Source organism: Equus caballus, chromosome X (genome assembly GCF_041296265.1).
Source record: "Equus caballus isolate H_3958 breed thoroughbred chromosome X, TB-T2T, whole genome shotgun sequence".
NCBI classification, from domain to species: Eukaryota; Metazoa; Chordata; class Mammalia; order Perissodactyla; family Equidae; genus Equus; species Equus caballus.
In genome coordinates, this window is record NC_091715.1 from 38,509,117 (window position 1) to 38,533,080 (window position 23,964).

At 45.3% G+C, this 23,964-nt stretch overlaps 1 protein-coding gene across 1 annotated transcript; it reads left to right on the forward strand.

The window, feature by feature from the left end:
• The first annotated feature begins 1,376 nt into the window (after positions 1 to 1,376).
• On the forward strand, positions 1,377 to 23,823 carry CHST7 (carbohydrate sulfotransferase 7). The gene is made up of 2 exons (XM_023634176.2): positions 1,377 to 3,068; positions 23,406 to 23,823. Exon 1 carries the CDS (start codon positions 1,574 to 1,576, stop codon positions 3,032 to 3,034), a length of 1,461 nt encoding a protein of 486 aa, XP_023489944.1. The 5' UTR covers positions 1,377 to 1,573; the 3' UTR covers positions 3,035 to 3,068; positions 23,406 to 23,823.
• Positions 23,824 to 23,964: the final 141 nt, after the last annotated feature.

Below are 23,964 nucleotides of genomic sequence, written 5' to 3' on the forward strand. Positions count from 1 at the left end.
CAGAGAAAGCCAAAAGCAGGGTTGGGGGTTTTGCTAAATGAGTAGCGAAAAGACAGAGGGCCAGGGAGTTCAGGTTATTGGCAGAAGTGTTATTCAAATAACGGTCTGAGGTCTCTTAGCTGAATATGAAAAATTGAGAAGAAAGTGGGGGTGGTGGTCAAGGGGCTGGAGAACAGAGGATTTGAACACGTGGCTGAAGGGCAAGGGAGCTGTGGACAGAGAGCAGGACGCTGGAGCTGATGATTGCAGAGGTGGAGTAGTTTCTGTGATGAAAAAGACCAGAGGAGAAGATCTTTGGAGATGTTCTCACTTCTCCATTTTGAACACCTTCCCCTGGTGGAGATGAGTAGATTTGTTTTTATCTTCCATGAACCCTACAACACCTTCCCCAAGGGGGTGAGAGGAAGCTCTCCTTCTCTCGTTCATTACCCTGCTGAAATAGAGCAAAAATTGTCCTTTCGAGTTCTCTTAGATTTCAGGAACTCCAAGTTGAATCTGCCTCTTGGACTTCCTGTCACTTTTTCATCCATCCTTGAGTACATCTCCCTCCTTGTGGGTTCCTCTAAACACTGAGCTCCTGAGAAACTGCACCTTCCCACCACTCTGATTCTGTAAACGTCTTTGGCTTACGTGTCAGAACAGGCAAGGTTATGCTTTGGCAACAAATGACCCCCAAATCTTACAACGCCAGGAGGTACGGAGGCAGTAGACATTATCCGCATTTTACAGATGAGTAAACTGATCTTCAAGGTGTCTGTAAAATGTGCACAGCCATCAGCGGGCGAAGCCCTAAGGAACACAACACTCAAAATTTCACGAAGGCTACACATTAACAGTTAAATGCGCTGCGTGAATGCAGTGAATGCCGCCTCCAATGCCCCTGGACCACCATGCGATGCGCACCCGAGTGTCTTCATCTTAGTGGAGAAGTTCTCCATCCAGAACTCATAACACCCATCCCGAGGCTGATGGGGTTGCTGGATGCAGATGGTGACCAGGGGCCCCGCTCTAAATACTGTGGACGCAAGTCTGCCTACGACAGAGATGGCCAGGCAGGGGACATAAAACAGAAGAGGCAGAGGAGTTCTCCGGGTGGGGTCCACGTCCCGTCACTGGGTACACTCTGTACACACGAGCCCCTCCCTTGCCTGAAGCCAATTCAGGAAGACTTGACTTCATAACGGAGGGGTTGGGGAAAGGTGGGGTCGGGCTCCGGGAGCCCCAGCAGGCGTTCCCACCCCGCGGCAACCCCGCCCAGATCTGGCCGAGCCGTGGGCGAACCCGGGCGGGTAGAGAGGCGGGGAGAAGCTGCGGGGTTGAAGGCGGGGCGGGCGGCTGCCAAGCCCGCCAATAGGCGGCTCTCCAGCGGCTGAGCCGAGAGAGGGCAGGGGCGCCGCCACTAGCACCGCCGCCTCCCAAGTTTCCCCTTGTGGATGCACAGCCCCGGTGGCTCCGCTCCTCCTGGCGCAGCGGGGCCCGAAGAGGCCGGAGGAGCGGACTCGGGACGGGACTTGTGAGGAAGGGGAGAGGACGGGCGCCCCACCCCACCCCAGCTCTGGGGGGTCGGTGAACGATGAAGGGCCGGCGGCGGCGGCGCCGGGAGTACTGCAAGTTCGCGCTGCTGTTGGTGCTGTACACGCTGGTGCTGCTGCTCGTCCCCTCCGTACTGGACGGCGGCCGCGACGGGGACAAGGACGCCGGGCACTGCCGGGGCCTGCAGCGCAGCCTGGGAGTGTGGAGCCTGGAGGCAGCGGCGGCGGGGGAGCGCGAGCAGGGCGCGGAGGCGCGGGCCGCCGCTGAGGGGGGCGCGGGCCAGTCCCCCAGGTCCCCGGGCAACCTCAGCGGCGCCGTCGGGGAGGCGGTGTCTCGCGAGAAGCAGCACATCTATGTGCATGCCACCTGGCGCACTGGCTCGTCGTTCCTGGGCGAGCTCTTTAATCAGCACCCGGACGTTTTCTACTTGTACGAACCCATGTGGCATCTATGGCAGGCGCTGTATCCGGGCGACGCCGAGAGCCTGCAGGGCGCGCTGCGCGACATGCTGCGCTCGCTCTTCCGCTGCGACTTCTCGGTGCTGCGGCTGTACGCGCCGCCGGGGGACCCCGCCGCGCGCGCCTCGGATGCAGCCAATCTCACCACGGCCGCCCTCTTTCGCTGGCGGACCAACAAGGTCATCTGCTCGCCACCGCTGTGCCCTGGCGCGCCCCGTGCCCGCGCCGAGGTAGGCCTCGTCGAGGACGCCGCCTGCGAGCGCAGCTGCCCACCAGTGGCTCTGCGCGCCCTGGAGGCTGAGTGCCGCAAGTACCCGGTGGTGGTCATCAAGGACGTGCGCCTCCTCGACCTGGGCGTGCTGGTGCCCCTGCTGCGTGACCCCGGCCTCAACCTGAAGGTGGTGCAGCTTTTCCGCGACCCGCGGGCTGTGCACAACTCGCGCCTCAAGTCTAGGCAGGGGCTGCTGCGCGAGAGCATCCAGGTGCTGCGCACCCGCCAGAGGGGCGACCGCTTCCACCGGGTGCTGCTGGCGCACGGCGTGGGCGCCCGCCCCGGGGGCCCGTCCCGCGCGCTGCCCGCCGCGCCGCGCGCCGACTTCTTCCTGACCGGTGCGCTCGAGGTGATCTGCGAAGCCTGGCTGCGCGACCTGCTCTTCGCGCGCGGCGCGCCCGCCTGGCTGCGGCGCCGCTACCTGAGGCTGCGCTACGAGGACCTGGTGCGGCAGCCGCGCACCCAGCTGCGCCGCCTGCTGCGTTTCGCCGGGCTGCGCGCGCTCGCCGCGCTCGACGCCTTCGCGCTCAACATGACGCGCGGCGCGGCCTACGGCGCCGACCGGCCCTTCCACTTGTCGGCGCGGGACGCCCGCGAGGCCGTGCACGCCTGGCGCGAGCGCCTGAGCCGAGAGCAGGTGCGCCAGGTGGAAGCCGCCTGTGCGCCAGCCATGCGTCTGCTGTCCTATCCTCGCAGCGGAGAGGAGGGCGACGCCGAGCCGCCAGTGGACGAGGAGACGCCACTGGAGATGGAGGCCGACGGCGCCACGTAGCCCCGACCCGCGCGCGACCCCGGGGCGGATCCGGGTAAGGTGGCTCCGGGCAAAGTGGAGACAGGGAAGGGTCTTCGGGGAGCTTGGACCAGCCTGCAGGGGCATGGGGGGGATGCTGTCCTAGAACTCACCCTGTCCAGAATAGATCTGAGCAGGTGGGAAAGCGCTGCTGGTAGAATTTGGGAGAGTCATCAGGATCTCCAGCTTAGCCACCTGCCTGGTCAGAGGAGGACCTGGAGACGAGAGAGGTTAAGTATGGCTGAGGCGGAACCCAGATCTTCGCGCTCCCAGGCCCCTCTATGGAGTAGGAGGTAGGGTCATCTGTTGAGAACGATGCGGGCGGGAGAGGCAAGAGGGATGTCAGAAGTCTGGGGAGAGTAGAGAAGGTTTGAAAATCATAATGAAACTTGAATTTGGGAATTGACATGAAAGGTATAGGATTTCGGGGACCATTTGAGGTTGATGATGGTGCCTTTATCTTGACTCCAATCTGTTTTGTGGGGAAACTTTCTGCAGCCGTGGTTGCGGGCATGGAGAAAGCCAAAAGCAGGGCTTGGTGGAAAGTTATTGACCCTTATCCTACCTACCTCTAATCTGTTTCGTATTTCTTCTCTGCCTCTCTGACGCGCAGACTCTGGGGCTTTCCTTCTGAGTTACCAAACATACAATGCATAGCCAGGCCTCTCTCGCAACAGTTTTTACACGTCTGTGTCTCAGGCTCTGGTCTAGTGGTGTAGAATGAACTTTGCTTTCCCCTGGCTCACGTGGCGTCTCCCCCCACCCCACAAAAAGGCTGGCGTTTGCAGGATATATGACCATATCCCGTTCACATCAGGTCACAAAAGCTGCCTGGTCAGCTTCCTCTAGTGCCGACAAGACCTTGGGGCTTCCCCCACTCCGCCCCATCCGTTTGAGAGCTGGAACCCTAGATTGGCAGTGGCAACTTTGGCTGTGGTGAAAAGACATCCCCCCCAATTTTTTTTGTTCTTTCTCTGTGAAGCATATATCCTAAGACGCCAAAATGGGGCTTAAATGATCTCAAAATGCATTCAGTGTCTGGGCCCGTGTCTGGCTTGTACGCTGGGCTGAGGGAATTGTTTGTTTTGCATGATACTGACCTTAGGAGTCTAGTTAGTGGCATGGGAATGCATTTCCCCAAACTGTGTGGGTTGGAAGGGCGCAGCCTTCTGCACTGTGCAGTCCAGAGGAGGAGGAAAAGCAGAGCCGGGAGGGCGGAAGTGACTAAAGTTTCTATTCATTATTTTATACTGTAATTCAGTGTTCCCCTGGGCCGAAGCTCTGAGGACAAAGTCGAAGATGTTAATGAAGATGGATTTTGTTGTTGTTAGTAGAGCCAGGGTTTCAGAGTGATTTCGGAAGCTGACTGATTTTTCTCCCAGTGATCAAGTGGTTTTCTTGGTCAGTTTCTGTAATTGCTAGGAAGTCTGTGTTCTTTCCTGCTTTCCAGCGTGAAGGAAGGTAAGGCGCGGGGTGACTTGTCACATCTTAACAAAAACATCCTTTCATCTGCTAATCCTGTATTTACAGATGTAAGTAACATAATGGTCCCTAACCCCCTTCAAAGGCCTGAGGGAACGCCTCTTCGGGACAAATGCTGCAGCATTTTATGACTTGAAGAACTGACAATCTCCCAGAAACTTTTCCCTTTTCCCCCTTCACTTGTACTGGCATCTACTGAGCACTGACTGAGGTGAGGCAAGAAAGAGAATAGAGAGGAGGGTTAGAGGACATGGTCGTCATCCTCCAGGAAGTTAGTCTGTGTGGGTGACCGTGGCTATGGGGCAAGACACCGGTGCTGCTGTTTGGAAGGCAATGGGGCTTCCTTTGCAGGGCTGCAGGGACGTCTGGGAGCAGACTTTAGACTCTTCCATGCTTTGGTGACTGAGCCCTTCCTCCCAAATTTCTGCTGGAATTGTTGGGCACTTACCATGTCACCACCAACCAGCGGGTTTATTAAAGTGCTTGTATTGCTGGTTCCTAGAAAGACACCATTACTGACCCGCTGATGAGTTTCCAAAAGTCTGTCGCACTCTAGGCAGGGGCAAGGGGTGGATCCTCGTGTGTCGTGCATGGCATTAGGCTTTGTACATATATCATTATTTTGACATATTATCAATTTTACAGATGAGGAATCTGAGACTCAGAGAAGTCAAGTAATTTGCCCAAAGTCACACGTGGGCTGGTGAGGGTGGAGCAGCATTGGTGTTAGACCCTGAAGCTCAGAATTTCTCCGTTATAACACGCCCTTACCTGGCCCCCCTTAGCACCCTCTGGCAGTACCTTTGGCACCCCAGCCAGGCTTAGAGGCTAGTCTGGGGTGGGAAACACACTTAGCTTTATTACTAATATGTTCCAACCACTGAACAAATCAATAAGATATCCCTGAGCTGCAGACAGCGCCTACACAGGGAAGCCGAGGACCCTACAGCTGTCCTCCTCACGGCTGTTCTTTGCATGGGGCACCTGAGCACGCTCTTGGCTCAGGGGCTACACGTGAACTAACTTGAGTAACTTCTGGATGGTCCGTACCTGACAGCCAGGATTTGGCGGGAGGGGGTCAGTGCACTTCTTTCAGGGCTAGGTGGGGACTGCAACACCCTGAACCAAGTCAGCAAGGACCCAGGTCTTTTCCATCTTTTTGGCTTTCATTCACCAACTTATCTTCCCACTGTCACAAGAGGGTAGCCTCAGGGACAAGCCTCCTCGAACAACTACACCGGGTTGTCAAAACACACAAAGGAAGGAAGCTGGTTAGTGAGCAAGGGGTGGAGGAGTTTCCACTCATATGTCTGGCCTTCAATCTGGTTATAAAACCTTTCCCAGAACCTCTACCCCAGCCCACCTCCCTCCGTGTCTCATTGGCTAGAACTGGGTCACGTGGCCTGCGCTAGCCCGGTAATTGGCAAAAAGGAATGGGATCGTCATGCTGGGCTTTGACCAGTGATTCCCAGCCCTGGCTGAACATTGCATGCACCTGAGGAGCTTTTTTTTAAATGTCTGTACATGAGTTCCACCCCCAGAGAGTGTGATTTAATTGGTCTGGGGTGGGGTCGCAGCGTTGGGATGTTTGCAAAGCTCCCCAGGTGACTGTATTGTACGGCCAACGTTGAGAACCACCGACTTGGACCAGTCATGATTCATCCCCGGGCCGGCCGTTGCCACTGGAACAAGATCAGGAGGGGGACTAACAGGCTGTTGATGAGCAGCGAACTGTGATTTACGTGAGAGAACTTGGAGCTGTGAAGTTCCAAGCAGATGCAGGGCGTGAATACGGAAAGGGAAAACGTCTTAATGATTCACGGCTCCATTTATCACTCTCTCGCATTCCTTCCAATGCTTTGCTGTCGAAGCTCCTTATCTAATAATCTGTCAATGCACACCGTCCCCCACTGTTCCGACGCGCTGTCTTATCCTTTTCGGCGTGGCTCCCTTTGCCCTCTGCCCTTGGTAGGAGCCAAGATATCATTCCTATAGGCGTTTAAGACACCTTGGTTTTTGTTCTTGACAAGATAGATGGACGCTTTGAATGAAATTAGGAAAGGAGGTAAGCGCACTGTAACCTTAGCCCCAACCATCGGAAAGCTTTCTTTTGAAGAAAATCATCCAAACAGAAAAAGAAATGACCAGCCATCACCAAATCCCCCTAACAAAGCATTTTGAAAGTCCTTCCATTTTAACCAGGATACTGTGCCCCAAATGGCTTATGTATAAATATCACTGAAAGGAGAACCTCTGGCTTAAGCACAGACTGCTAAAGAGGGGGCATTTGTTAAACATTGTTCCTACATAGAGTTTCTCATTCAACAAAATTTGTTTAAACTCCCAATCGTAAGTGAATGTGGGTGCTGTGTTCAGACCAGAGGGCTGGAAGTTGGGATGGTGTATGTGTGTGGGGGGTGTGTGTTTACACATAGATAGGTACCTGAGTGCCAAGGCTGCAGTAAGGTGCAAGCGATTTTTTAAAACGCATCCACACATCCATCTTTATTGCCCCCTTGTGAGGTTAGTGCTGCCTCTGATCCAGACGTTCTTGGAGCTCCCCCTTGGGGCTGCCTTCCCAGGCAAGACCCCCCAGTTGATGGTGGATTTGGCATTTAGGAAAAATCAAGACTCATCAAGTCTGGTGAGTGAGGCAGTGGAGGAGGAGGCCGGTCCTGCAAAGTGAGGTGTGGCCATAAGGTAGTAACAGAATCATTCCTTGGCTAGTATGAAATCAGACTTTTTTTTTTTTTTTTTTGCTGAGGAAGATTCGCCCTAAGCTAACATCTGTTGCCAGTCTCCCTCTTTTTTTCTTTTTATGTGAGCTGCTGCCACAGCATGGCCACTAACAGATAAGTGGTGTAGGTCTGCACCCAGGAACCAAACCTGAGCCGCTGAAGTGGAGCATGCCAAACTTAATCACTAGGCCACCAAGGCTGGCCCTGAAATCAGTTTTCATGTAAGGGCACAGGAACCCAGGCATCGGGGCCTGGCTCCCCTAGTTAGTACAAGCTTGACCTTGGGCAAGTCACTAAACCTTTTTGGCCTTAGTCTTCTTACCAATAAGAAAAGGAGGTTGAATTAAGAGGATTCCCAAGGTTTCTTGGCGAGAAGGGGAGATGGCATTTGTTGGGTGGCTATTTTGTGCACTGTGTTACTTGCTTAATGCATGTTGTCTGAGTTAGTCCTCATCTTAGCTTTATGAGGTACATAATATCCCCCATTTTATGATGGTGAGACAAGCTCAGAGAGGTTGAGTAATTGTCAAGGATAACACAGCCAGAGGACTAAAATCAGATGCTTTCTATTTTGAAACTAGTGTTTTTTAAATTTTTAGAAATAATATAAGCACGTGGTGAAAAGAGTTCAACAGTATAAAAGGATATAAAATACCTGCCAATGTTGCTTCCTAGAAGCAACTAGTACATTTCTCGTGATATATGTCTAGAAATGTGTTATGCAGATTCAAATAGAAATACATAGGCTTTTTTGTGGCTAAATATTTTTTTTAATTTCTTAAAATTTTTTACATTGAGATATAATTGACATAACATTATATTAATTTCAGGCGTACAACATAAAATCCGACGTTTATGTGTATTGCAAAATGATCACCACGGTAAGTCTAGTTAACATCCATTACCACATGTAGTTACAATTTTTTTTTCTTGTGATGAGAACTTTTAGGATCTACTCTCTTAGCAACTTTCAAATATGCACTACAGTATTATTAACCGTAGTCACCATGCTGTACGTTACATCCCCATGACTTATGTATTTTATAACTGGAAGTTGGTACCTTTTGACCCCCTTCACCCATTTTGCCCACCTCCCATCCCCCACCTCTGGCAACCACCAATCCATTCTCTGTATGTCTGAGTTTGGGGTTTTTTGGTTTGTTTGTTTAGATTCCACATATAAGTGAGGTCATACGGTATTTGTCTTTGTTGACTTATTTCACTTAGCATAATGCCCTCAAGGTCCATCCGTATTGTTGCAAATGTCAAGATTCTGTTCCTTTTTATGGCTGAATAATATTCTCTTATATATATACCACATCTCCTTTATCCATTCATCCGTTGATGGACACTTAGGTTGCTTCCATGTCTTGGCTGTTGTAAATAATGCTGCAGTGAACATGGGGGTACAGATAGCTTTTTGAATTAGTGTTTTCATTTCCTTCAGATAAATACCCAGGCATGGAATAGCTGGATCATGTGGTAGTTCTACGTTTCATTTTTGGAGGAACCTCCAAAACTATTTTCCATAGTGGCTGCACCAATTTACATTCCCACCATTCTTGGGCACCAGCAGCGCTTTGCTGTACTGGATTTCTGCTACCAGGAAACCTGATGGCAAAGATGAGATTATCAAAAATGTGCCTTTGAAGATGGTGGAGAGAATTCACAAGTTCCCGATCCTACATGATGAGAGAACCACTATCTTGGACAAACACTTGAAGTTGGGCGATGGCGAGAACATGCCTGTGGAGCATGTCCACCACTTGCAGCCTCCTCTCCACCCATCCTGGCCCACAACTATTTAGTGAGATTTTTAGGGACTATTTTTCAGTATCTCTGTGCCTGTTAATAAAGCGGGGTGCCTTTCAATCCTAAAGCTTGATTTTATAAAATTGGCTTGTTTTTCAAAATTAAAATTGTATATGCTTTTGGTAATTAGAAAGTCTGAGAATATTGGCCGCTGATTGTTACCATCGTGACAAAATATTTTCTGTTTTTTCTATGGAATGTTCCAACAGCCTGCTAGGTCCTAAAGGGCTGCTGACTTCATCCATTTATCCCTTAGCAAAGGAAAATTTAGGGAAAGATTTATGGACTTAAGCAAGACATTTAATAGCACCTCCTAATTGTAACAAAATCCTTTACCCATTAGAACTAAACTGAATGATTATTTAGTTTTTGTTTAGAGAGTTTTCTGGTGGTCTTCTGTGAATCATCTTTTCTAAGTAATTGTCCCCTTCCCTTTTGTTGTCAGTGTTTCAGAAAATAGTGAACTTGATTCCTCTGCTTCCACTAAATCCACTTGTGACAAAATCTAATTTGTGAGGTATGATTTAAAGGTTACAGAAGTAAAACTAATGAAACCTAAAAAAAAAAACAACTTGCCATATCTTCTTCTTTTTAACGGCTGTATAGTATTTCATTGTAGGCATGCATTGTAACATATTTAGCTAGTCCCCACATTTCATCACTACATTTTTAATAGTGTCCTTTGCATACATGTAGGTATATCTGTGAGAAGAATTTCTCTAGTATGGCGACCTTAGGTAGCAAAGGTATATGCTTTCACAGTTTGAGAGGTAAAGTTCTTCAAAGTTGCACCAACTTTCACTCCCACCAGCTGTTGCATGGAGTGTCTGTTTCCTAGACTTTCTACAACGTGGATTTTATCTAATTTTTTCATCTTGGTTAGTCTGATGATCGGGAAAATCCATTCTCCCAGGACCCTGGCTCCCTCTGGCCGTACAGCCATCTCACGCAGTGATGACTGCCTCACGCTTCAGGTGGTGGTAATCAGGATGCTTCTTAGCCCTCCTGCAGCCTACGTGTATTTGGAAAGTGTCGTTTCTGTGATTCGTTTCAAGGACTGGATACGTTTTGAAGTAAAAATTATCATCCCTTTATAAAACCACACTTACACATGCCGTCAGGTTTGACCAAGCATCTTTTTAAGGTGGCCTTCTTCCGGTACTGTGGTAGTGGATCGTATCTGTTGACTTGAACCTCACCTATTTCGGGACGCTAGCACTGGGGAAATGAGGCTGCTTTGAAATAAGGTTTAACCCTTCACACCTTCTCTCTCTGCTCCTGAGAGCCCTCTTTGTAGTCCGGGCAGGCGGAGGGCAGAAGTGCCCATTTGCAGTGGTTGAGGCAGGATTCAGAGGGTTTTCAAAGAGGTTTTTTTAGTCTGGGCAGAGATTTTCTTCCCATGAATACAAATGTAATATAAATAGTTGGGAGTGCTGCTTTTAAAAAACATTTATAAGCAGCTGGCTTAAAATTCCTCAGTATGCTGCTTCTCAGCCTGCGCTCAGCATGAGCAGCATGGAGAAGAATGGCACTAACAAAGCTAAACTGGCCTTGCTTTTTTGTGTCTAACGTTCCAGTTGAAGCAAGGTGACCAAAAATGACCCTCTCTGTCGGGGAGGTCTCCTGGCTCCTCGTCCTCTTGCTTCGTAGCGGAACTGAAGGAGCTTGCTCTATTGAAAGAAATATTTCTGCCTAGGTGCAGTGCAGAATAAGAACAGTAGGGACTAAGAAACAGCTCTGGCCCGAGTTCAAGTACACAAGGAAGTGGAGGACTGTTTGGGAGCCGAACAGGAAGCAGTTTCAATTGGGGAGAAGTTGCAGAGCTCAGTGATGTCTTCATGAGAATTGGAATCCTTCAGCTGTGCTCCCTGCCCCCTCGGCCCACAGGCACCAAGCCAGCGGCAGGGCTGACATTTTCTGCAGCTGGCCCTGTTCACGTTAAAGACCGTCGTGCTGGATGCTGAGAAGAAATTGGAGCATCAGCTGATAGTGAATATTTTTAAATTAGGGGGTCAAGAGGCTGTGAGAGCCCAGCACCAGGTTTGACTTCAATGATGCTCGTGTCCGGAGCGAGCAGATTCCCTTGTCCTGAAATGGACGTGAGCAGCCAGGAGCTTGCAGTGGGGTCCCACTCTGAAAATAGCCCCTGAGGTAGACATGTTCTCATTCATGAATTGGAAGCCCTTTCTGTTGTTACCCTCAGGCAGGAGTGTTAAAAGGAGCCCCAGAAGGCGCCGGGGGAGAGTCGTGAGGATATAGGGCAGTCTCTGAGCCCTGCCAGCAAGAAGCCTCAATCTGGCCTGAAATCCGAATGCCCAGAGGGACGGCTGGGAGAGATGATTCAGATCATTCGGACATGGTAGCCAGCAGGCTGGAAGCAGAGAAACCAGCCTAACTGAAAGTCTGAAGGGGAACATTACAGAAACATTTGTAGGGTATAGGGCGGGGGCAGGGGCTCGAGACTGTGAGTTCCTTTGTCAAGGGAGTGAACTGAGGAAGGTCATGAGCAGCCCCAGCGTGGACCGGGAGGCGGAGAGAAGCAGTCCGTGTGTACATACAGATAGGGTGAACAGCAGGGGCCAATGTCCCAGAGCTTGGAGGTCACTTTCCCCACGTCTGAGACCAGACTTTATCAAAAAGGACTCATTACTGCCTCAGAGAGGTTATGGGAACAGCAAGCAAAAAATACTACAGTCAAAATAATGTTTTAAAAATAGGACTTCCTTTCACACAGCCTGGAGCTGACAATGTTAAATATACACATTTCAGAAGCAATAAAAGCAGATACTGTCTCTTGCTCTAATAAAGGCTATCACCAACACGGAGGTAATAAAGGAAAACAACACATTTTTCAGGTTCTGCAAACAACAAAAACGTTACACTCTGTTGCCTGTCTGTGCACTCCCCGCCTCGCCCACAGCTGGGAATCTAAAAGGAGACTATTTCACAAAAAGGAGATGGTTGGCTGAAAATAAACACACACCCCCCCTCCCAAAGAGTAACAAAACTCCCAGCATCATTGAATGCCTTTTAAATTTAGATTATTTTATTTTTATTTCTTAACGGTCAAAGAGGAAGAGAAATAGTTTTGGCAATCCTGTGGGCCCGGGGCGGGGGTGGGGGGAGAACTGGTACACGTTCCAATGTCCTGTGCCGACAGGAACCTGCTCTCGGCCATGGGGCCGTGTTATTCCCACCGGACTGTGGACAGGCCTAGGATAGGGCGGGCCAGACACAGTGCCTCGCTCTGCAGGGAGAGAATCTTGAAGTGACGGGCTAGTTGGGCTGCTGCGCAGACTCTGTACTGTGAACCCTAGAGCTAATCAGGGGCAGCCCCAGTGCCCCCGCCTTCAGCCACTCCATTGACTGATAGCCCCTGCGGGGGCCAAAGGACAACCTGAATGGCAGGTCCAAGCTCAGGTCACTTCCCAGCCTGGTGCCCTCCCCAACCCCCACAACCCCCACTTGGTGGATGACAAACACCTGCAGGTGGGCGGTCAAATATATATTATAGAACACTGACTCAGTTCCTTTATTTGAGCTGGGAACGACTTTACTGACAAAAGCAATTATGTATGCCAATTAAAATTACATCTCGGAGGAGCTCAATGAGAGGAAAAAACAAAAGTCAACCATGCAAACTCAGCTGTTCCCAAGTTTTATGAATACCGGTTTGGAGCGCGTTCATTTTGTTGTAAAGTGAGCTCAAAACCTGGAGACACTTTTTATTTTTTTATTTTTTTGAAGAAGATTAGCCCTGAGTTAACTACTGCCAGTCCTCCTCTTTTTGCTGAGGAAGCCTGGCCCTGAGCTAACATCGTGCCCATCTTCCTCTACTTTATATGTGGGACGCCTACCACAGCATGGCTTTGCCAAGTGGTGCCATGTCCACACCCGGGATCCAAACCCGCGAACCCCGGGCCGCCCAGAAGCAGAACGTGTGACCCTAACCGTTGCGCCACCGGGCTGGCCCCGGTGGGGACATTTTTAGCTGAGGGGTGGGTATGATCAAACTGGAAATGTGTTATTTTATTCTATTCTATTGGGGAACTATAAGTGCCATTTAACTCTCACACGGGCTGACTCTGGGGCTTGACTAATGACTCACATGGCCTGAGGCGCTGCTCTGAGTTCCAGAGCAGAGAGGTGGGTCCTCTTCCCCGCTGTGGGCAGGGAGCAGGGAGGAGGGCTGCCCGGGTCCAGGCAAGTGGCTCCTCCCCTGGCTTCTCCCGCTCCTCCCCAGGCAAGAATTTTGTTTGTGGTGTTTTTTCTTACTCAGTTGCTGCTTTCACCTGAATCAAGAGTTGTTTCAGGTGTTAAATCAGACTGAAACGATTATTGACTAGTACAAGTATGCTCGCACCCCCTGCCACTGTCACTTCATTTTTCCGATTGAAAGTCTGGAAATGATTTATAACATATATGCTGTTTTAAAGTATATTTCTAGGCTCTTTGGGGGAGGTGCGGTTATATTAGCAAACGAAATGTTTTCTATTACATTGTGCTTTGGAGTCCCAGTGAGGGAGTGCTCGCACGTTGACATTGCTGGTATTTCAAGTATTATGTTAACATTATCTTTAAGCAGCTCCCTTAAAAAAAAAACTTAATGGCTCTGTTGTCCTGTTGTCATAAACACTGTCAGTCATTTCCGTTTTCCTTGGCACTGCATTTCGCTGATTTGAGATGAAAACAGGAAGGTTAAGAAAGCTTAACCCAGGTTAGCAGATCAGCTTAAATGGCAACATCATCCACAGAAGGTGGTGACAGGTCGCATATTGGGAGAAGACCCCACAAGAACACGTCGCCACTGAGCAGGAGGCTGACCCGGTCCTCAGCCCATTTGTTCTGGAGTGGGTCCAGGAGGAAGGCCGTTACAATAGGCTGGAAAGCAATTCACCCGTGCTAACGGGAGCCGCTGAATACCCGGAAATCTCAGCTCCCTCAGCCTGGGTACTGAGTCCCGGCACCAACTTTTAGCATCTGGGGAGCAGCTTTGGGTGGTGAATCCAGGGCACCTCACCTGGCACAAGTGAGTGGGCAGGGACAGGCGCGTCCCTCCGGAGGTGAAAGCAAGAAAAACTTGAAGGAAAGAGAAGGGCAGGGGAAAATCTACAAGTGCAATTCAAGGAGAGAAGCGAGGTGCCCAGGCAAGTTCCCAGATCCACTTGGGGGGCCCAGGCCTCGTACCTGCCTTGAATGGGACAGGAAGGCCACTGAGAGGCAGAGCACGTTCATCTGGTTGAATCTTCTGTTCTCAAATTTTAAAGCCAGCAGGAAGTTGCTTCTTCCTCCTGCCGCATCCTAGCTTCGAAGGTTGAAAAAAGTATGGTTCAAATGCTCAGAGTGTCTTCCTGAGTTGTTCCCTCGCGGCTGAGGAGCCTCAGCCAAGCGGACTGCAGGCTGCACAGTGCAGGCTCCGTAAGTGGAACGGAGCTGCCCTTCGGTGGGGTGAGGCTGTTAGTAGGTCTGCCAGCTGCATCTAGGGCCTGGCTGGTTATTTGAATACCCAGGGGGACTGTGGCAAAGGAGATGAAATACACTCGTTGGACTATGACCTTGAAACTTTCAGTAAACAATTCGTTTTTAAAAAGTGCAAACAAATTTGTGAATTATTTGAGTACTAAGGAATGACTTCCCACTTCAATGCCACATAGTAAAAAACCTTTTATACATGCTTCACAAAACAAGGATATACAAAAATGTCTATAATTCTGGAAATTAATTACACTAAAACAGTTTTTTATTATCTATTTTCTGTTATCATATAGGACAGGTCTTTAAATAGTTTCGACTTAGGAAGGACCAGGAGGGCCTACACTCGTTTCAGGTGGTCTGGGCCGTGGCAAACGTGCTCATTCTCCCCGGACTCTGGGTAAGCGGAAATAGTTTTAACCAAGAAGTTTAGTAGCTTAAAATCAATTCTTCATTGTCAAACATCTAGCAGCTAGAAAAAAATGGCAAAGCTAGCTACTTTGCACTGGAGCTGGCTGATAAACTGAGTGTTCAGTTTTAAATATGCACATGAAGTCGAATACAAAGGAATAGGGCCCCACAGTATTAAGAGTGGGGTCTAGAGTGAATTAAATTCTTAATCCTCTATCTAACATCCTGGGCTTAAGAATTTGGGAGAACATCACACTAAGAATTCATGGACGTGTTTATGTTTTAAACGACCAAAAATAATGAAAAATGATAGGAAATTACCTTATAGTCTGTAAGGGTCTACTTGGGGGCTACAGGCCCCAAGGAGGCCTAAGTCAGAACTGGAAGGTATATGAGCATCCGGGCTCTGGTTCAGCGACATTCAGGAACTAGAGACCATAATGGGAGGATGAGAAGCCATTTCTAGTGCGAAGAAAGAAAGGGCCTGCGAGGTTGCTGCCCGTCACTGCGGGCTGCCCAGCCTGGATGAGCAGGACTTTGGAACGGTTCTTCAGACACCCCAGAGGCAGGAATGGATCTTTCCTGTCTCTCCTCTCCTCCCTCCTTGTACTGCCAGTGATTTGATAAATAATTTGACGTGAATGACAAGCAGCTTTTCAGGTAGATTAAAAAAAAATTTAAAGATTTTTAATAAAAGGATTTAAAGAGTGCTTATGGGTCCAGAGGTTGGGCTTGTAGATCTCCATAAAGATTTGTCGGGACATGGGATGTGACCAGGCATCATGTAGCACTTGGTTAGTCATTGACAGAAAACCACCCTGAGTTACTGCCAGGTTGTTTCTGGATCTTTAGAACAACGCAGATGGAGAGCTGAACACATTGCACAAAGATATAGTGACAGAGGAAAACTTTTTATTTTGAAATAATTATATAGACTCATAAGATGTTGCAAAAACAGTACAGAGAGGACCCTTCATCCAGCTTTTCCCAGTCACATCTTAGATGTAGATCAATATCAACACCAGGAAATTGACATTGGCACAATTTACAGACCTTACGCAGTTTTCAACTTTTTACATGCACTCATTTTGTGTGTTTGTGTGTGTGTATAGATCTGTGTAATTTTATTACATATAGATATGTGTAAAAATCACCACAATCAAGATACAGAACTGTTCCATCAGCACAGAGAGACTCTCTCGTGCTACCCCTCTATAGTCACATACCCCACCCCTTCCCACTCTTTTCCCTGGTGAACACTAACTCCATCTCTATAATTGTTTTATTTTGTGTAACCTTTTGAGATTGTCTGTTTTCATTTATAATTCTCTGGAGATTCATCCAGGTTGTCACGTGTATCAAGAGTTCATTCCTTTTTATTGCTGAGTAGTATTCCATGGTATAGATGTACCACACTTTGTTTAACCATTCACCCATCAAAGGACGTTCGGATTGTTTCCGGTTTTTGACTATTACAAATAAAGCTGCTATGAATATTTGTGTGTAGGTTTTTGTATGGACATAAAATTTCATTTCTCTAGGATGAATGCCCAGGAGTGCAATTGCTGGATTGTGTGGTAAATATATATTTACTTTTATAGGAAACTACCAAACTGTTTTTCAGAGTGGCTGTACCATTTTACATTCCCACCAGCAATGTCTGAGAGATCAAATTTCTGTGCAGCCTCACCAGCATTTGGTATTGTCACTATGTTGTATTCTAGCTGTTCTAATAGGTCTGTATTGGTATGTCATCGTAGTTTTTGTTTGCATTGTCCTAATGGCTAGTGATGTTGAACATCTTTTCATGAGCTTATTTGCCATCCATATCTCCTCTTTGATGAAATGTCAGTTCAGGTGTCTTGCACATTTCCTAAGTGGATTGTTTTTCACTGTTGAATTTTGAGAGTTATTTATTTATTCTAGATAAGAACCCTTTGTCAGATATGTGGTTGCAAATCATTTCTCCCACTCTATAGCTTGTCTTTTCATCCTCTTAACAAGATCTCTGGCAAAAGTTTTAAAATTCTGATGAAGTCCAATTTATCAGTTTTTTCTTTTGTGGACTGTGCATTTGATGTCATGTTTAAGAACTCTGCCTAGCCCTAGGATCCTGAAGATTTTCTCCTATATTTTCTTATAAAGTTTTATATTTTTTTATTTTGCTTTTCCTTATAAATTTTAGGATAAATTTGTCTGTTATCTACATTTAATTCTATGATTCATCCTGAGTTAATTTTTCTATGAAGTGTGAGGTTTGGGTCATGGTTTATTTTTTGGTCTGTTGATGTCTAACTGCCCTAGCACCATTCGCTGAAAATATTATCCTTCCTTCAATGAATTGCTTTTACACTTTTGTCAAAAATCAGTTAGCCATACACATGTGTATCTCTGTTTATTGGCTTTTTCTGCTCCATAGGTCTATAACTCTGTTCCTCCACCAATACCACACTGTTTTGATTAATATAGTTAGATGTAGCTTAATATTTAATGGAATGATTATTTCTACTTTATTCCTTTCCAAAGAAGTTTTAGCTATTCTAGTTTCTTTGCCTTTCCATGTAAATTTTTGAATAAGCTTGTCTATATCTACAAAAGGCATCGATGGAATTTGATAGTAATTTTGTTAAACCTATAGATCCATTTCGGGAAAATTGACATCTTTACTATGTTGAGTCTTCCGATCCGTGAACAAAATTATGTCTGTTGATTTAGATCGTTTGATTTCTTTGATTGGTGTTTTGTAGTTTTTAGCATACAAGTCCTTTACTTGTTTTGTTAGATGTATACCTAAGTATTTAATTTGAGTGATTGTAAATAGTACACGTTTTAAAATTTGGTTTCAAGATGTTCATTTCTAGTGTATGTAAATAAAATTGATTTTTTAATATTGATCTTGTATCCTGCAAACTTGCTGAATTCACTTATCAGTTCTAGGAGTGTTTTTGTACATTCCTTGGGATTTTTTATGTATATAATATCATGTACAAATAGGGACAGTTTTATTTCATCCTTTCCAATTAGTATGGCTTTTATTTCCTTTTCTTGCCTTATTTCATTGGCTAGGACTTCTAGTACTATGTTGACTAAGAATGATGAGTGCAGACAGTTTTGCCTTCTTCCCAATCTTAGGGAGAAAGAATTCAGTCTTTCACCATAAAAAATGCAGTTAGATGTAGGTTTATGTAGATTTTTTAAATCAAGTTAAGAAGGCTTCTATTACTAGTTTGCTGAGAATTTTTATCTTGAATGGGTGTTAAATTTTGACAAACGCCTTTTCTGCATCAACTGATACGATCATGTGGTTTTTTTCTTCCTTAGCTTGTTAATATGGTGGATTACCTGGATTGATTATTGAATATTGAGCCAGCCTTGTATCCTGGAATAAATCTCACTTAGTCGTGATATATAGAAATCTTTTCATATATTGTTGAATTTGATTTTCTAATACTTTGTTGAGGATTTTTTAGAAGTTTGGTTTAATCGCTTATTTTTCATTTTTGTTAGTAATTACTTTGTTTTTTGTTTTGTTTCGTTTTTTTGTTTTTTGCTGGGAAAGATTCACCCTGAGCTAACATCTGTTGCCAATCTTCTCTTTTTTTCCCTCCGCAAAGCCCCAGTACATAGTTGTACATTCTAGTTGTAGGTCCTTCTAGTTCTTCTATGTGAGCTGCTGCCACAGGATGGCTACTGACAGACAAGTAGTATGGTTACACGCCCAGGAACCAAAGCCGAGCTGCCAAAGCGTAGTGTGCCCGACTTTAACCACTAGGTCATCAGGGCTAGCTCGAGGATTTTTGCAGCTAAACTCATGAGAGATATTGATCAGTAGTTTTCTTTTTTTGTACTTTGTCTGGCTTTAGTATCAGAGTAATAGTGGCCTTATAATTTTATGGAAGAGATTGTGTAGAATTGGTGTTAATTCTACTTTAAATGTTTGGGAGAATTCTCCATTGAAAGTAACTGGGCCTGGAGATTTTTTCAGGAGTCTTTGAATGATTAATTCAATTTTTTAGTAGTTGTATGACTTTTTAAATTATCTATTTCAGGGGCCGGCCCTGTGGCTGAGTGGCTAAGTTCGCGCGCTTCGCTGCAGCGGCCCAGGGTTTCGCTGGTTTGGATCCTGGGCACAGACATGGCACCGCTCATTGGGCCACTTTGAGGTGGCATCCTGCATGCCACAGCTAGAAGGACCTGCAACGAAGATATACAACTATGTACCGGGGGAATTTGGGGAGATAAAGCAGGAAAAAAAATTATTTCATATTGGGTAAATTATAGTAGTTTGTGTTTTTTTAGGAATTGGTCCATTTCATCTAAATGGTCAAATTTATGCATATAGAACTGTTCTTAGCATTTTTTTATCCTTTTAATGTCTGTAGGGGTCTGTAGTGAGATCCCCTATTTCATTGCTGATATTACTAATTTGTATCTTCTCTTTTTTATTGTTAGTCTTGATAGAAGTTTATCAAATTTTTAATCTTTTCAAAGAATCAGCTGTTTGTTTCATTGATTTTCTCTGTTGTTTTCCTGTTTCCAATTTTACTGATTTCTGCTCTTAATTATTCCTTTCTGCTTGATTTGTGTTTATTTTGATCTTCCTCTAGTTTCTTGAGGTGGGTGCTTAGATTATTGATTTGAGACTTTTCCTCTTTTCTAATGTAAGCATCTAATACTATAAATTTCTCTCTCAGCACTGCATTAGCTGTGTCTCACAAATTTTGATATGTTGCATTTTCATTTTCATTCAATATATTTTATTAAATTTCCAATAGATTAATTAGAAGTGTGTTTTTTAATTTCTAAGAGTGTGGGGAATTTCCTGCTATCTTTCTATTATTGATTTCTAGTTTGATTCCATCATGGTTAGAGAATACACTCTATATTATTTCAATTCTTTTAAATTTGTTTGGGTTTTTTTTTATGAACTGAGATATGGTCTATGCTGTGAATGTTCCATGTATACTTAAAAAGAATGTGTTTCTATGTTATTAGGTGGAGTGGTCTATAAATCTCAGTTCAGTCTTATTTGGTTGATGCTGCTTTTCAGTTCTTCTATATCATTGTTGATTTTCTGTCTAGTAATTCTATCAGTTGTTGAGAGAAGTATTGAAGTTTCCAACTATAAATGTAGACGTGTATTTCTCCTTTCTATTCTTTCAGTTTTTGCTTCAAGAAATTTAAAGTTCTGTTGCTTGATGCATACATACACATTTAGGATTGCTATGTTTTGTTGGTGGGTTGGACTTTTACCATTATGTAATGTCTTTCTCTGTCCCTGGCAATTTTCTTTGCTCCAAAGTCTATTTTATCTGATATGAATACAACCACTCTTCCTTTTTTGTTTGTATGTACATATAATGTTTGTATGTATGTATCTTTTTTATCCTTTTACTTTCAACCTCTCTATATCATATTTGAAATGAATTTCTTGTAGACAGCATAGAGTTGGGTCATGCTTTTAAATCCATTCTGCTGGTCTCTTTTTGTGCATTTGTGTATTTAGACCATTTATATTTAATGTAATTATTGATATCATAGGGCTTACATTTACTAGTTTTAAAACTCTCTGTTTGTTCCTTCTGCTTTTTGTTCCCCTCTTTGCGTTTTCTTGCCTTCCTATGGGTTACTTGAACATTTTTTAGAATTTCGTTTTGATTTATTGGAGTATTTTTAAGTGTATATCTTTGTATGCTTATTTTAGTGATTTCTTTAGATTATACATATGTAACTAATCACAACCTACTGGTCTCCACATTTTACAACCTTAAGTGCCGTATAGAAACCTTATCTCCATTTAGGTTCCTTTATCCTGTCCCTTTTATAATTTAATTCTCATACAATATTTTCTCATATACATTGAGAACCACATCATACATTGTTATAATTTTTGCCTCAACTATCAAACATAATTTTTCAAACTCAAGAGAATAGTCTATTAAATTTACTCCCATTTTATTCTCTCTGTTCTTTCTTTATTCGTGATGCTTCAAGTTTCCTTCTTTTGTCATTTCCTTTCTGTTGGAAGAACTTCCTTTAGCAGAGTTCTTTTACAGCAGTTCTGCTGGCAACAAATTCCCTTGCTGTTTTGTCTTCCTGAAGTTTGATTATGCTTTATCTGGTGTAGATTTCTTTGGATTTTTGTGTGGGGTTTGCTCAGCTTCTTGAGCCTGTAGGTTTATATCTTTTGCCAAATTTGGGAAATATTCAGCCATAGTTATCCAAGTACTTTTTCAGCCTCAATCCTTTTTCCCTCTCTTTCCAGAACTCTGATGAAATGAACAGTAGACCATTTCTTGTAGTACCACAGGTCCCTGAGGTTTGTTCATCTTTTTTCATTCCATTTTCTCTCTGTTCAGACTGGGTAATTTCTGTAGTTCTGTTTTCAGATTCACTAATTCTCTTTATTTTGTCATCTTTATTCTGCTATTGAGCCCATCCAGTGAGGTTTTTTTTTTAAGATTGGCCCTGAGCTAACATCTATTGCCAATCTTTTTTCTTTTTTCCCTTCTTCTCCCCAGAGCCCCCGAGTACATGTTGTATATTCTAGTTGTAGGTCCTTCTAGTTCTGCTATGTGGGATGCCACTTCAGCATAGCTTGATGAGCAGTGCTGGGTCTGCACCCAGTATCCAAACCAGTGAAACCCTGGGCCACCAAAGCAGAGCATGCAAACTTAACCACTCGGCCACGGGGCTGGCCCCAATCCAGTGAGCTTTTTAAATTTAAATTCCTAAAATTTCCATTTGTTATTTTATATTTCTTTGCCAAGAATTTCTATTTTTCTTTTGTTTCGAGTGTGTTCATAATTGCTAATTGAAGCATTTTTATGACAGCTGCTTGAAATCCTTTTCAGATAATTTCAGTATCTGTGTTGTTTCAGTGTTGGTATCTGTCAGCTTTTTTTTCTCATTCAAGTTGAAATTTCCCTGGTTTTTGGTTTGATAAGTAATTTTCATTGTATCCTGCACATTTGGGATACAGTTGATCATATGTTATGAATCTCTGATTTTTATTGAATCTTCTATCTTAGCAGGCCTCCACTGACACTGCACTAGTGGAGAAAGGGGCGCATCACCTGGTTATCCTGCCAGGTGGGGATGGTAGTCCAGAAGTCCTGGCTTCCCACTAGGCCTCTGCTAATGAGGAAGGAGTTTTTTTTTTTTCTGTGGTGCATTGTTTCTGTCTTTCTAGGCTGACCCTTTACCTGCCCTTTGGCTAGAGATAACAGGCTTTTCTTGGGGCTTTTTGGTCTGTGACCATTGGCACTTCTGGCCTGCTGGCTTCTTCAGTGGCCATTCCAGGATATAGAGGAAGCAAAAAGAAAGCCCAGGGAACTCACAGCTATGTTTTTCCTCAATTCCCAAGATCCCTAGTCAGTCTGCCTTCTTTTCCCCACCCTTTAAGTTTTTGTCTTTGTTTTATATATCACGTTTGGAGATTTTATTTATACTTTTTTGGGGGAATAAGGAGAAGTGCGTAGACTCCATCTTATCTGGAACCAGAGTTAGCCCATGTGGAAATTGGTTTTTATTAAACTATACTGAAATTTGACACAGTGACTCTTTCTTTATGTAAATAACTTCTACTAACAGAATACTGAAGCTTCATAGAAAGGCCTCAAGACATTTATGAAGTTAGCTTTTCCTTAATGCTTAATGTGAATCTTTATTGCAGAGTTTCAGTCATCTAGAAAGTGCTTCTTTCCCAAACTCTGCACCAGTAGCTCTATTAAGCTGATGGGCAGTTTCACCACATTAGAAAATAATGGCAAATTGGCACACATCCAGGATCAGAGGAAGGCTCACAAGAAAGCAAGAAACTGGTGGCAGAACTGGTACAAACATACCCAGAGTCAGCCCATCCTGTGCGTCTCCCATACAGTGATGCGGTGAGTTTTAATGAAAGAAGAAAAAAGTTCAGATGCCACAAAGGTAGGAAGCTGGATTCACTGCTTATATACAGCCTCAGTTTTACAGAACAGCCAATTGTTGTTGGTATGATATATTTTGCACGTTGACCAGTACCCATGTGAAGCATGGATGGTTACATGGTTGATGCCTAAAGGTATAGCCTCAATCCCAGCTCTTCTCCCTGCTTTACCCAGCAGGTCTCCAAAGGTTCTGATCTCCTCAACAGGCGCCCCACAGCAGCAGCTGTAGAAAGCACAGACCTACTGACAGAGGTGCCCCCACCTTTTTCTTGTCTTTATCCTCACCAAACGTCTCTTGGGTCACATTTTCTCCTGGCCTGTCTTCACAAAATAGAAATGATAGACACTGATTCAGTATGGACTTCCAGCATTGGATAATGCAGCTTAGATAAGGCAGATTATGGGTTTCAAATTTAAGAGGCCTTACATCAGCGGGGTCCAACAGGCTTTCTGTCTGTGGATTTCTGTGTTCTGTAGTTCAAACATCCTTTGTTCCTTCCCTTTCAGGTGAGTCAGCATGAACTGGGGCACTCAGCATGTCGCCCCAGCACTGGAGAAGCCACGCTGTGGATGCAGTCTGTCACACTGTCAGAGACTGGGACTTGATTTGGTACCACCTATTGTGCAGTTCTGTGGGACAGGAATATCGTGAGTTGTTAAAGAATGACCAACACATTGGTTGAAATGAAGTCTCCAGTAAGGAAGTGACAGTGCAACGTGGATCATTATGGCCATAAAGTAGGAAGAGCTTTAGTTCCCAGCCTGAACCTGCCTCTGCTGGAGCCATTTCAACAAGGCATCCTCAGAACAGAAACGTGATTTGGTACCATTTCCCATCAGCGGGTGTCTGGACAAAACATCAATGTGAATAAGGGCCAAGTGTGGTCCTGTGTATCTTGATTAAATTACTTAATATTAAATAAAAGGTCTGGGTGGTATTGTTTTAAACCTGACTCATCCAGCTCTTCTTCAAATAGCTCTCTCCCACCCTCCATTCCTGAGCTGATTTTTTTTTGGGGGGTGAGGAAGATTGGCCCTGAGCTAACATCTGTTGCCACTCTTCCTC

Excerpts from the sequence above, each read along its gene's own strand:
- CHST7 (XM_023634176.2), top strand. The coding sequence starts at position 1,574 with ATGAAGGGCCGGCGGCGGCGGCGCCGGGAGTACTGCAAGTTCGCGCTG.